This window comes from Trachemys scripta, chromosome 1 (assembly GCF_013100865.1).
Source record: "Trachemys scripta elegans isolate TJP31775 chromosome 1, CAS_Tse_1.0, whole genome shotgun sequence".
Taxonomy (NCBI): Eukaryota; Metazoa; Chordata; order Testudines; family Emydidae; genus Trachemys; species Trachemys scripta.
In genome coordinates, this window is record NC_048298.1 from 79275738 (window position 1) to 79288054 (window position 12317).

Genomic DNA, 12317 nt, shown 5'->3' on the forward strand with positions numbered 1-12317 from the left:
AGTTTCTAGCCTTTTTCCTTGCAGACCTAAAGCTCAAAACACAATTTGTTAAGGAAGCTTGACGGTCAGAAGAAGAGTTTCCCCACAGATACCCTCATAAAAGGTTTCCTTCATCTCACAAGTGGGTTCTTCCCTCATGCAGACCTCAGGATGTCCTCCAATCCTGCAAGCACATTGCTCTCATTCAGTCCCCCTCCCCTTCTCCTGCAGGCCTCCTGCAATCAGAAGAAAAAGAGCTCTGCTTCTGCAGAGTTTAGGAGATATGTAGTAGAGGTAGCAGGAGGGATCTTAAGAGGTCAAAAGCCTAGGATGGGAAACCAAGAGGCCTGTAGGAGAGGGGAACATCTAGTGAGTCTGAGAAGCACGTCTATTCTCTTTACAAGCTTTAAGAGGTTCACAAGGGGCCCAACCATATGCTGAGTCCTAGAAGGGTCACCGGTGACCACATCTGAAAGCCCAAAAGCCTCTTTTATATTATAGGGGGATGACAAGTCTGTTCTAGATCACTGGGAAGTTGATGAACCTATTCTGACTCTGAGACAGAGGATTCTCAGTGGAGGGAGCCCCAAGGAACCAACTCAGATTATGGAAGTCCCCTCTGCAAGGCCTTCTAAGATTCATGGAGGCTACTGACTGTCCCTCCTAATGCTTGCACGTGTGCAGGATGGCTTTGGAGAGGCTGCAAAAGAGCTCAATTAAGGACTTGCAGGGGATGGACACAAGCCTCTTGAGGTCAACATGGTTTAGGGGCCTTGGTGAACATCTTGAGTCTCATGAGGAGCAACTTATGATGCGCCTGCCAAAGTTTGCAGGAGGTGGGCACTCCATCACAAAGCCCACAGGGTGTGGAGGCTCTTGTTTGGTTAGCTGGTTGACTGAGCAGCCTACTAAGACTTGCTGGGGATATGGAGGGGAGCCTTCACTCTCTGGAAACCCCTACCTGGAGCACTGGGAGCAGTACAATACATACAAAATGTACGTAGAACACTAGGGAAGACTGAAACACTATTTTTCAAATTTTAATTTATCACTTTCCTAATAAGCAACCGAAAGCACACACCCACATTACACTCCCTGACTTACCTCTCCAGCAATGCTCTCCTCTCATCCTGATTATTTTGTACTGTTGCTTCTAAAACTGCAATCTCCCCACGCAAATCATCCGTCTGTTTCTCTAGCTCACTGACCCTCCTTTGACTGCTCTGCCACTCTTTCTTCATTGTAGCGAGATTTTCATTCAGAGCTGTGATCTGCATGGTGAGCTTGGCTTCCACCTCCTCACGTTTTCTGTTTTCTTCTTCTTTCTCTTTTATCTCTGTGCGCTGAGAAAAAAGAAAACATTGAACAATGACCTATCAAATAGCTCTGAGTTTGTAACCAGGTTGGTGTGTTATCAACTCACATCAAAATTAAAATGATGGTAACACTTATCTCTGATACATCTGCAAAACCATTTTTGATATTTTACAGCTAGCAGGGAGTTATTCGGGCATGTCTTTTCAAAGAGTCACTTTTTCTAATGGAACAATGTTCCTTATAAGTGAAAGAAAACTAGATTCTGCCCTTCTAGTATTGTTCAACTGAGGCAGAGAAATGAAAAACCATGTACTTACAATTTCAAAACGAAGTTAGTTTTAATTAATAAACGGCTATTATACTAAACAAATGCCTGTTTATGGTCCCACTATGGATTTATACCTATTTGTCAAAATAGTGCTTAGCCTATTGTATCTGAGTTTTCCTACAATATAATCTGTCTCACGTTGAAGGTTTTTGGAAATATTTACAAATCATTGATTAAAAATGTAAATGCCATGAGATTAAAATTAAGTCTGCCTCCCTCCCTCTTTGAAAGGAACCAGAGACGTGCTAAAGACACATAAATTCTTTACATGCTCACCAGTTTAGTTTCAATCTCAACACATTCCTTCTTCAGTTCTTCCTCTTTTTTTTTCAGCTGATCTTTGATAATTTGCTGATTCTTCTTCTCCTGTTCAAGAGCTAAATTCATGTTATCTACTTTGCCCTGCAGCTCTAATTTCTGTTGAATCAATAGCTGCTTTGCATCCTTTAGATTTGTCACCTCCTGTTAAAATACAAGTTTAAACGATCACATAGGATCTAAAAATAAAATGGTAAAACTTATCTGTGAACTAACTTCAGACTGAGGATAACTATTCCCTGGGATAGGAGAGCAAATGCCTTTACGGCACAAAATATCAACTGACAGTGTTTAAGTTAGCTACCTAGGTTACAAATTACATCTTAGATTCCTACAAATAGAAAAAAAATTCTAATTTACGTCTCCATTAAAATAGTGGAAATTATTGTTTGCTTACTTTCTGGCTTTCTGTTAAGTAGTAGGTTTGTCAATTTCACTTTTCTGTAAGTTGGATTCTAATAAATTTCACTGTCAGGTTTTCTGCACTAGGTAGGTATCAAAAGGTGAGAGTTACAAACCCTGTGGTGGCAAGAAGGGAATTTATATTTATTTATTTATTTAATCAATTGAAAACAATTATTGCATGGGAGAGTTTCTATAGGTCTTAAGTTTGTAAATATTTACCTACATATTGTACTGGAAATAGCTTCTAAAATAGATGGAATAACTTAATTTGACACGAATCATTCTTCTTTAAATCCACAGCCCAATAAAAATGTATTATTCTGATGAATAAGGGGTGATAGTTTTTCATAGGACACATTCCACTGAAAGTTAAGACAAAACATCACAAGGATAAAGTCTTTTTTCTACTTTCAAACCCATGAGTGGATGATATGGCCATACTTGATTTCATAAGTGGAGATGTTTTCGGTTTCAGTCTGACTGCAACCACAGAGAACAAGAGGTGAATATTAAGCTGACATCCCAGTTTGTGTATGTTTTAAAATTCTCTGCAGCTCTATAAATTCCTTCTTTTTTTAGCACAGAGGTTTCAGGAAGTGTGTGACAATTATAGTTAGTGTTCCCAAAATCAAAATGCATTGGGCATTGAATTCTCTGGAAGTAACCATCATTTTTAGACACTGGATCACAAAAGAACATCTGAAAGCCATAATTTTTTTTTGTATTTCCATAGAACTTATGAATATTCAGGCTATTTTAAAATTAATTTACTTTTATTAGATTGTAAGCTCTTTGTGGGATGGACTGTGTCTTCTTTTATACTCACAAAACCACCTACAGCATTGGGGAGGCCAGCAGAAGCAAATAAATTACTATTAATAAATATAATATGTAATTAAATGTAGAAAATGTAACCAGGCTGTCTTTTAAAAGTGTCAGATTTCAGAAGAGACAGAAAAGTTTTAGAGATGTTAAATGTAACTAGCATTTATAATACAAACAAAGACTACAAAAAAATAACTCCATCCTCTAATCTTTTCTCTTCCTTTTCTATCTCTCTCTCTCTTTTTTTTTTTTTGAAAGTGAAGTATCCTTAAAAAAGATACAAGTCTTGCCTCAAGAGTGATTTTTAAAGTAGTTTCAACAAAATTGGTTTGACTAATATTGGTTTGGTATTTTAATGTTGCAATAAATTACAAGCACTTAAGAGTGACAGGTACGTACATTTTTAATGAATGTACAATTTTTTTTAATTAGGAGTGTCGCTTTTAAAAATCAGAGTTCAGGTTGGACACAACCATTCAAAACCAGCTTAAAATCCCCCCCCACCCCGATAAGGAAAGCCATGTAAAGTGTGAAGTTATCAGTGAGAACATGTACCTTAATAAAACTAAGATGTTGGTTTTACTTTGGGATTTTGGTTTGTTTCTTGTTTTGTTGTAAGGCTGGAAGAGGCTGTTTAATTTCCTCACTTCTCAGAATTTGGGGACACAGAGTGAGAACTTTTCCTCTTGTTCACATTTTATTAAAACATTGGGAGAAAGCCTGGATATTTAATTGCTTAGAGTCATTTATATAAAAGCAGACAACAGGGTCTAGAGGTTAGAGTACAGACTTTGAAGTCAGGAGACTTGGATCACAACCAACTGACCCAGTCTTGCTGTGTGACCATGGAGAAATGACTTAGGCCTAATCCACAAAGGGACTTAGGGATTGCAACTCCTAACTTTTAGGCCCTTGCCACCAGGGCCGGCTCCAGCTTTTTTGCCGCCCCAAGTGGCGAAGCGGGGGAAAAAAAAAAGAAAAGAAAAGATAAAGCCGTGATCGGCAGCACTTCGGCGGCAGCTCTACCGCGCTGCTTCATTCTTCAGTGGCAATTCAGTGGCGCGTCCTTCCCTCCGAGAGGGAGTGAGGGACCCGCCACCGAATTGCTGCCAAAGACCCAGACATGCCGCCCTTTCCATTGGCCGCCCCAAGCACCTGCTTCCTTCGATGGTGCCTGGAGCCGGCCCTGCTTGCCACCTCAGTGGAATCTACAAACCCTAGTTAAGGTACCTAGGCTCCCTATAGAATACATGGGGAGAGATAGGCATCTAAGAATGGGATCCACAGAAGCTAGCACACTAGACAGGGACCCAGCTAAAGCAGTCAATGGGAGATGCTGAGGAGAAAGGTGGGTCCTAGTGAGGCGACTCAGTCTGGGCTGGAAAAATACACCTATCTCTGCTTGCAACCCACAGCCAGGGACCCACTCCTGGAATCAGGTGCATAAGCTGTTTCTTACAGAAGTGATGGCAACACACATCTAGCTCCTCACAAAACAGCCAAGGAGCAGATGGGATGGGATGGGCTCCCTTATAATCTTTAGCCCAGTGGTTAGTGTACACAGTAGACCCCAGTTCAATTAACCTCTCTGCCTGATATGGAGAGGGAAATTGAACTTGGGTCTCCTGCATTGCAGGAGAGTACCCTACCCACAAGGCTATAGAGTCATTCTCACTCTCTGGCCCAAAGCATATTTAATTATTTATACTCAGTAGAACAGCTTCAAGAAGAGACACTGATCCCCATCAGAATAACCCATAGCCCAGTGCTCTGAGAACACCAACTGGACTGGGCCACACAAGATAGGCGGGGACATCTATCTTCACCTGGTTTGAGGATTCTGCTGGGGCTTAGCCATGAGAATAGGTGCCTGGAAGTCTAGACTGAGGTGTTATGTACTTACCCACTGGCAGAAACTTTGGCACCTGGGGGACTTTTACAGAAAAAATGTAGGCACCTCCAGAGTTAGGTGGGAGCTGACCAGAGATTTTGAAGATCTCAGTGGTGCCTAAAGTTTAGACTTGGGTGTCTGATGTGGGAGTTAGGTTCCTAAGTACTTTTGTAGATATGGGCCTTAATCCCTCTGTGTTTGAGTTCCTTCATGTGTAAAATGGAGATAGTAATACCCATAATTGCAAAGCAATTTGAGATTCTCTGACTGAACGTGTTACGTTCATGCATATTCTTATTACTATCTGTAGTTCCAATTTGTGTCTCAACATACCTTCTCAAATTCTTGCTTGCAGGTCCTAAGCTCTTCACTCAATTTAGTACTGTCTTTTTCCAGCTTACTCTTTATTTCCTGGAGCTCTGTTGTTTTAGATTTTTCATTAGCCAAATCTTTTTCTTTCAAAACCTTGAAAAAAAAAAATCAAAGGAAAAATGGGACCTCATCCAGACTCACAGTTATCAAAAACCTCTTGATTACAAAGATTGCTGATGGAAGAATGATTGTATCAGATCTCCAGCCACAATTATTTTGTCTGATCTTAGAGAAACCCTATCATTTAGTTTCAGCTTTAAAATCAATAATCTGTTTTTTCTTTTCACATTCATTTTGTTCAGTACATGGCCCCTCGGGGATATTTAACTTATGCTGAAATTGTTTTAATATATTCTGCCATTTCAACTATTTGCTTAAAATCTTTTATGTATCAGTGGTCCAATAAACTGCTGTAAGTGCAGGTATACATTGCATTTGCACAATACATTGAGAAGTCCTGGCATATTTCTAAATAGGTTTCCATTAGAAAACGGGAAAGAGGAGAAAGGTAATGGGAAAAGTAAGTTACCTTGTCTTTCTGGATTTCCTGTAACATTTTGTTCTGTTCTTTCAGCTGCTGTTCTTTCTTTGATGCATCCTGCTCCAGAGTAGCCTTTATAGTCTTAAGTTCTTGGATCAACTGATTAAGGTTACCAATTTGATTTCTGTTTGAAACTAATTCCTCCTGAGCCAGGGCAAGTTTCTCCTCTGTGGACTAATTAAAAAAACAGTTCTGAAAATCATCTGTCAAAGCTATTTCAAGATCTCCACATTAGTCACAATAATTTAAATACTTGTTATGCATCTGCATGGAAAGACCAGCTTCTGGTGTGTAGTACTTCATTTTAAAATTTCAGTAGAACATAGTTAGTAGACTGACTTCTGGGGAAAGAAAAACTTCTCCAATAATGTTTCCAGTAATAGGAGTTGGAGTTTACATGTTTCAAATGCATCAAGAAGAAAAGAAGGAAAATACACAGTAAAAAAATTAATGAAAAACAAATAAACTTATTTCTTCAGGCACTTGAATTGCCCTATGATTACAGATAGTTGTACAGATGAGAAATAGGTAAAGTGGTAGGATGAGATTTTTCAGAAACATTCAGTGCTATCTTAACTCTGTTCCTGTTGAGTTTTTCCATAGACTTCAACGGGAAGAGAGTTAGGCCCATCATGAGTGTTTTTGAAAATCCCACCTATCTTGTAGCAAAGTCCCAAACTTTTTATGGTTTCTCTCTTTCCCTCATATGTCTAACCTGTCTTCTTGGAAAGTAAGTTCTTTACATCCTCTTGTTGGGACAATGCCTATAACATTGTGAGAGCAACAGTAAAACACATAAGTAATAATAAGGTAACTGTTGTAATTAACAGCTGTTGAGCAATTACAAGAGAAGCAAACTGAACTTTATCTTAGGGGAGGGCAAATCAGGAGCAGAAGTAATAATTTCAACACTTTGTCATGGACAAAAGAGGTTGCAATTCATTTCCAAAAGGTATTTTGAGGACAGTGTCTGAGCTAAGCAAGAGCAAAGGGGGGAGATAAATTATGTGAAGAGGTGCTAGGTGTGTTAACACACAAAGTATATAAAACTGGTTCAAGTCCCAATTAAGAAGACATCTCTATTAACCACTTCTTAATTAAGTGGCACTTGCTGTGTGTAAATTAGAGCACATAGTAGACTGCACTGTAACTTCCAAACTCCATATAATACAAGTAATTATTGCAAATTTATTGAATGACATTATTCAAAAATATTTACACCGTATACAGTACAGCATAGGCTGACTGCTATGTTTTCTCTCACCAATTTTTAGAGCTTCTTGGTCTGTGTATGTACAATTAAAATTCCAGTCATTGCTACCATTAATGGTAAATTTAAAGGAAAAAAGTCTGGTGCAGACAAGACTTACTTAAGGCTCACTACTCATCGATGCTAGCACCTACAAATATTTTTTGCTCAACACAGCTGATAACCACTTAATTTCCACCAAATAAGTTTTTTGTAGTATCTTAATTTAAGTGTTAAAACTAAAACTAAAGATTTTATCCCCTTCATAGAGTATGTGTTTGTTAAACGCCTCATCTCCTCTCGCTCAAAGTAAAATGTGGCTACTGTTCCAGTGTTCCAAACTCTTGTGATGTTTCAGAAGTCTCACAATATTTGGTGTTCTTAAAGCCTCAGGTTGCTGGAATCATGAGATTGCATGAGTATCTCAGTTTAAAAACAATTCTAGCTCTCATGGTGGTGCAGAAAAGCTTGAAAAGACAGAAGCAAATAAAAAGCCTCAATATTTTTCGATTTCGTGATGTGTAAGCCCAGTTCATAAATTCTGAGCCCTTGAGGTTGGTGATACTACTTTTGTAACAGGAGCATTTCAACAGTAGTGTTTGAAAGCAGGGTTGGCTACATCAATGGAAGGAACAGATGGTGACTCAAGACACTAGAACTAAGGAATATCAGAAAAACGACCTGTTTTTCAGTAAACAAATATATAAATAACTGAACAACGCTTAAGGTCAGATTTATTGTTACCTCTTAGAATCACAAAGCTTCAGTAAGAGGATTATGTTGGGATTTAAGCACAGAGGGATACTACCTTATAAAAAGGCATATTCTCTTTACGAAACTTAAACAATAAGCATATCCCAAACCATATTCAAAGCCAGGTAAAAAGGAAAAGCACGTAAGTCATTAAAACCTGCTTCAGTATCTGGTAACAAAACAGAACACAGCCCAACGGTAGAGCTATGGAAATATCTCCCAAGATATTTTAAGTGGACACTAAACCCTGTTCAAAACATGCAGTGAAATCCTGGCCCCACTGATGTCAATGGGAATTTTGCCCATTAGTTCTTGCAAAGGCCATTATGATGTGGGAGACTGCCAGAACTCAACAACGATAACAACTCAGATATTACATTTTAATACTGGGTGAAAAACTGCCCAACCAAAATCAATGGGAGTTCTGCCCCTTACAATTTCACCTATTATTTTTAATGGGCCAGTTTTAACATGTGCATTACAGTGTCCTCTTTTAACTAGTATCCTCTTCAACAGTAGTAAATATTCTTTAAATGAACAGATAATCACTCCAATGTATAACACACTGTTTGTGTAACTCTCTTTCTGTATGAGTAGCAGTACCCTCCGTTACTGGATGGAATGTCAGACCAGCTTAAGTATTAATGTCCACACTGACATCTTAGATCCTATCTAGCTTATAGCTATAATACTGCTACACAAGTATGAATACTTAACAGATAAGCTCCTTTGTTTTCAGTTTAAACTGATTTTTAAACTAAAAAATCCCAGGTTTTACAAAAAAGTATTATTTGTTTTTTTCCTGATGTTCACCCTACCTTTGTATCATTCAAATATATAAAAAATAACTTGTTCTATTACAAAAATAGAATATAGTGCATGATATATATCTATTTTACAAGAATACATTAGTCGGTGTGTGTATATGCAAAGCTGTTTGTTGAAGTAAGGCGATGTATTAGTCTAGAAGATACACAATAAACAGGCATGCACGCAAGCTCTGAAGTGTGTGCACATCTGAACGTACTGATGAATCTCACGCCCACCATGCACACATTTCAAGCTGTTGGAAGATAATGGTTTAAAGATCTGACACACTAAAATGGGAAGAAAATGAAAATCTGTGTCAGATTCAGAACACAAGGAAATATTCAAAAGTTTTAAAACAAACAAAAACAGGAGAAAAGGGATGAAGTTGAGTATTTGCACTGCAAATGGTGTGGCCCAATTATTAAATGCAAATATTTAAAGACTAATAGCTCTAAGTCTACAACAGTAAACTGTTTATTGAAATGAAAAGTTTTATTTTCAGATTAGAGATACATTGTTTTCTTAAACTCAGAGGTGACATCGTGTTTTGAGTGCTGTTTTAGTTCTGTAGCAAATCATATTGAATTCGTTCATCAAACCATTAATCTACTGAATACTTTTTTCCCCTCTCCTTCCGTCCACCAAAATAACCCCTGATATTTACCCAGAAAAATGATTAATAGTTTTTCCCACTGATTTTCACTTATTTTTGTTGTTATAGTAATAAACACTGATAAATTCCCAGGAAATAGGGCCCTTCATTTTCGGTTTTAACAGGTTAATTCTAGTTTAATTTTAAATTCTTGAATAAGGAATAAAACAAAGTACAAATTGGGTAAGTAATGAGATCAATGGGATATTTATTAGAATGTTCTTAAACAGGGGATGGGACAAGCAGAGGAGGCATTAGAAAATATTCTGAGGACATATGTACAAGGTGACAGTGGCTTAGGTGCACTAGCCTTTCTGCCGTTTTTATTACATGTGTAATCTGAATTTGAGGGAGTGGGGGATGGGAGGGAAGCATTACAAGCAAATACACAGAGAGGAAAGGTCAAATAAAAAAAAACACCAACCAGGAAGACTATGCTATGAAGCAAGGTAATTCCCCAAATACATTCTACTGCTGGCATCGTCTATGGAAGAGACCAGGACTAGATTAGAAAAGCATCCAGGCCAAGACTGAGGTGCATTTGCAAGATCTCATACACTATCTATTTGTTTAATTCGATCCAGTCCAGGGCTAGCAGTTCCTCATTTTCATGAGCACTACACATTCACTTACAGAAAATGTAACTTTTTGAAAAAAAGAGCAATTTTTGTAAACAATATAAAGTTCCCCCAATTTACATATATTAAAAAAGAATATAATTTGTTTGAATTGGTCAGCTCAAATCCATCCATCCATTCCCCTCACACACACCATCAATACAGTTAAAGAATTGCAAGAGATCAACACCCTTATTTTTAAAAAGGAACATATCCTTTCTATAACTTTAACTTTAGCCAAAGTGAATTGGTTTGGTGCCATTTTTGGGGGGGGGAGGCACAAGGCAATTTTTTAAACTGAAAAAGTATGTATTAAATTGTAATGTATAGAGGTGCGTGTATTTTATATACACGCACGTATATATATATACACACACACACGTGTCATATTTTCTTTTCAATCTACATTAATTCAAATTTGACTTTTAAAACATTATTGTGTGCACCTCTGTCCCACCATCCACCCCTTCAGATTACACCAAATCTTTTCACCTTGGCTAAAGTGACATAACATATGTTCCCTATTAAAATAAAGGCTTTGATGTTAACCATCCCTTCATTACTTTAATTATATTGATAAGGAGAGGAGGAATTGGGTTCACCAGAGCAATTGTCTGATCTAAGGCTAGCCTTCATGGAACACTGTCACCTAAATATCTCAAGCTATAAAATGTCCCTTGAACTCCCATGATCTGCTTTTCATCATAGTGCAGCTTCCACAGCAGACTGATTCCTTTAACTAGGAAGGTCAGGAAATGGCTAAGTAGTTTAACAATGATATTCCATTCTCACACCAGCAGATGGTGCTATCAGTACAGCTCAACTCATGCCCTCCAATCCTACCCAGCCTCTCTATACATGCCACTTCAGTTCATATCATCCACATGGCTTGAGGCCATCTATCTTCATATCTGTCTGAAACCTTGGCCTCCCAGAGTCCGTGTGCCAAGTTGTGTTAACCATTTAGCCATTCCAAAGATATTTTTATTTAGCTAAAGTGAAGGCTAACAGTGAGGGTATCTCACATTCAGACCTAATCAAGTTTGTTTAAACTTCTCTTTAACAAAACTGGTTTTGACACCATGTGGACTAATCACTGCTTTGCAATGACTATCCTTTTTCTATTAAAAGACCTGAAGTGACAAGAAAAACATTCAAGATCATCTAGTTTATGTGTTTCAAAGATCTGTATTGTACAAAATGACTCCAGATGTTTCAACACACCATGAATGAGATACTTCCTTGTAGCGATGGGGCCAAACCAAAACCCTGGACCTGAACCCCCACACAAACTTTGGATCCAGATGCAATCCAAATTCTGTGGTTCTGACTCAGGTGTATTTATTATTAATATTAAGCAAGGCCCCTAGTTTTATGTAGCCTATGAGTGGTAAATTTTGCATTTGAGAAGATGAAATTCTGCTACAAGAATTGCCTGGCTTTAGCGATTCTACTACTTTAACATCTGAATATCAAAATACTACTTCTGTGTCACCATTATTTTTTAGATCACTGCCTATGGAGAACACAAATTATTTCTTCACTTTCTTAATCTAAAACACATGCTTTCTAAATTTATACTGCAATAAAAGCTATACAGCATGTCCTGGGTTAAGGAGGGTAGGAACATTTCCCCCCCCCTCCCTTTTTTTAAGCAAAAATAAGAGAGACTGAAAATAGTTCTTAGAACTATTTTTAATTAATATTAACAGACCTGCAGTATCAGCCTTGTTCCTTCTCTACTCTCATAATCTAGCTATGCTTTCAGCCCAAAAAGTGAACTTGTTCTAACTTAGAAGAACTATAGTCGGGCGCCCTATTTCAAAGCTGATGATACAGAGTCAATACAGGGAAGTCTGGTAACAACAACAGGCACTTTTTCTTTGCATTTCACCTTTATGAAATGATAAAAATGGTTAGAAACAGAGTTTCTGTACTGAGATTGTAACTATACATTGTCATATGAAACTCATGAAAAACAGGTCGCAGCTTTTCCCCTTTTTGTGATGTCACAAACTCGATAAATCATTCAAAACATTTACAAAGAGATTTAAAATGGCAGATCCCAAACCTGCATACGGTTATGCACAAGAGTAGTCCCATGATGTCAATGAGACTACTTACAAGTGTAACCATTTGCAGGATCAGGAACTTATAATGAAAAAAAATCAAACAAAAAGATGTGTTTAAGGGGAGAGATAACAGGAGATTTAGAACAAATATAAAAAATCACAAAGGTTCAGCAAATGAAAAAAAAAAC

General features: G+C 37.8%; 1 protein-coding gene across 2 annotated transcripts in view; it reads right to left on the minus strand.

Moving 5' to 3' along the window:
• Positions 1–1058: 1058 nt before the first annotated feature.
• EEA1 (early endosome antigen 1) overlaps positions 1059–12317 on the minus strand; it is a 114253-nt gene continuing 102994 nt past the window's right edge. Inside the window, exons 23-26 of one of the 2 annotated variants that reach the window (XM_034772665.1) lie at positions 5965–6150; positions 5397–5528; positions 1901–2086; positions 1059–1322 (exon numbers count right to left, since the gene is read on the minus strand). In XM_034772665.1, the coding sequence (XP_034628556.1) occupies positions 1080–1322; positions 1901–2086; positions 5397–5528; positions 5965–6150 (747 nt within the window). In that variant the 3' untranslated portion in view covers positions 1059–1079. The remainder of the gene's footprint in view (positions 1323–1900; positions 2087–5396; positions 5529–5964; positions 6151–12317) is intronic. The other variant, XM_034772674.1, reaches the window with a different exon arrangement.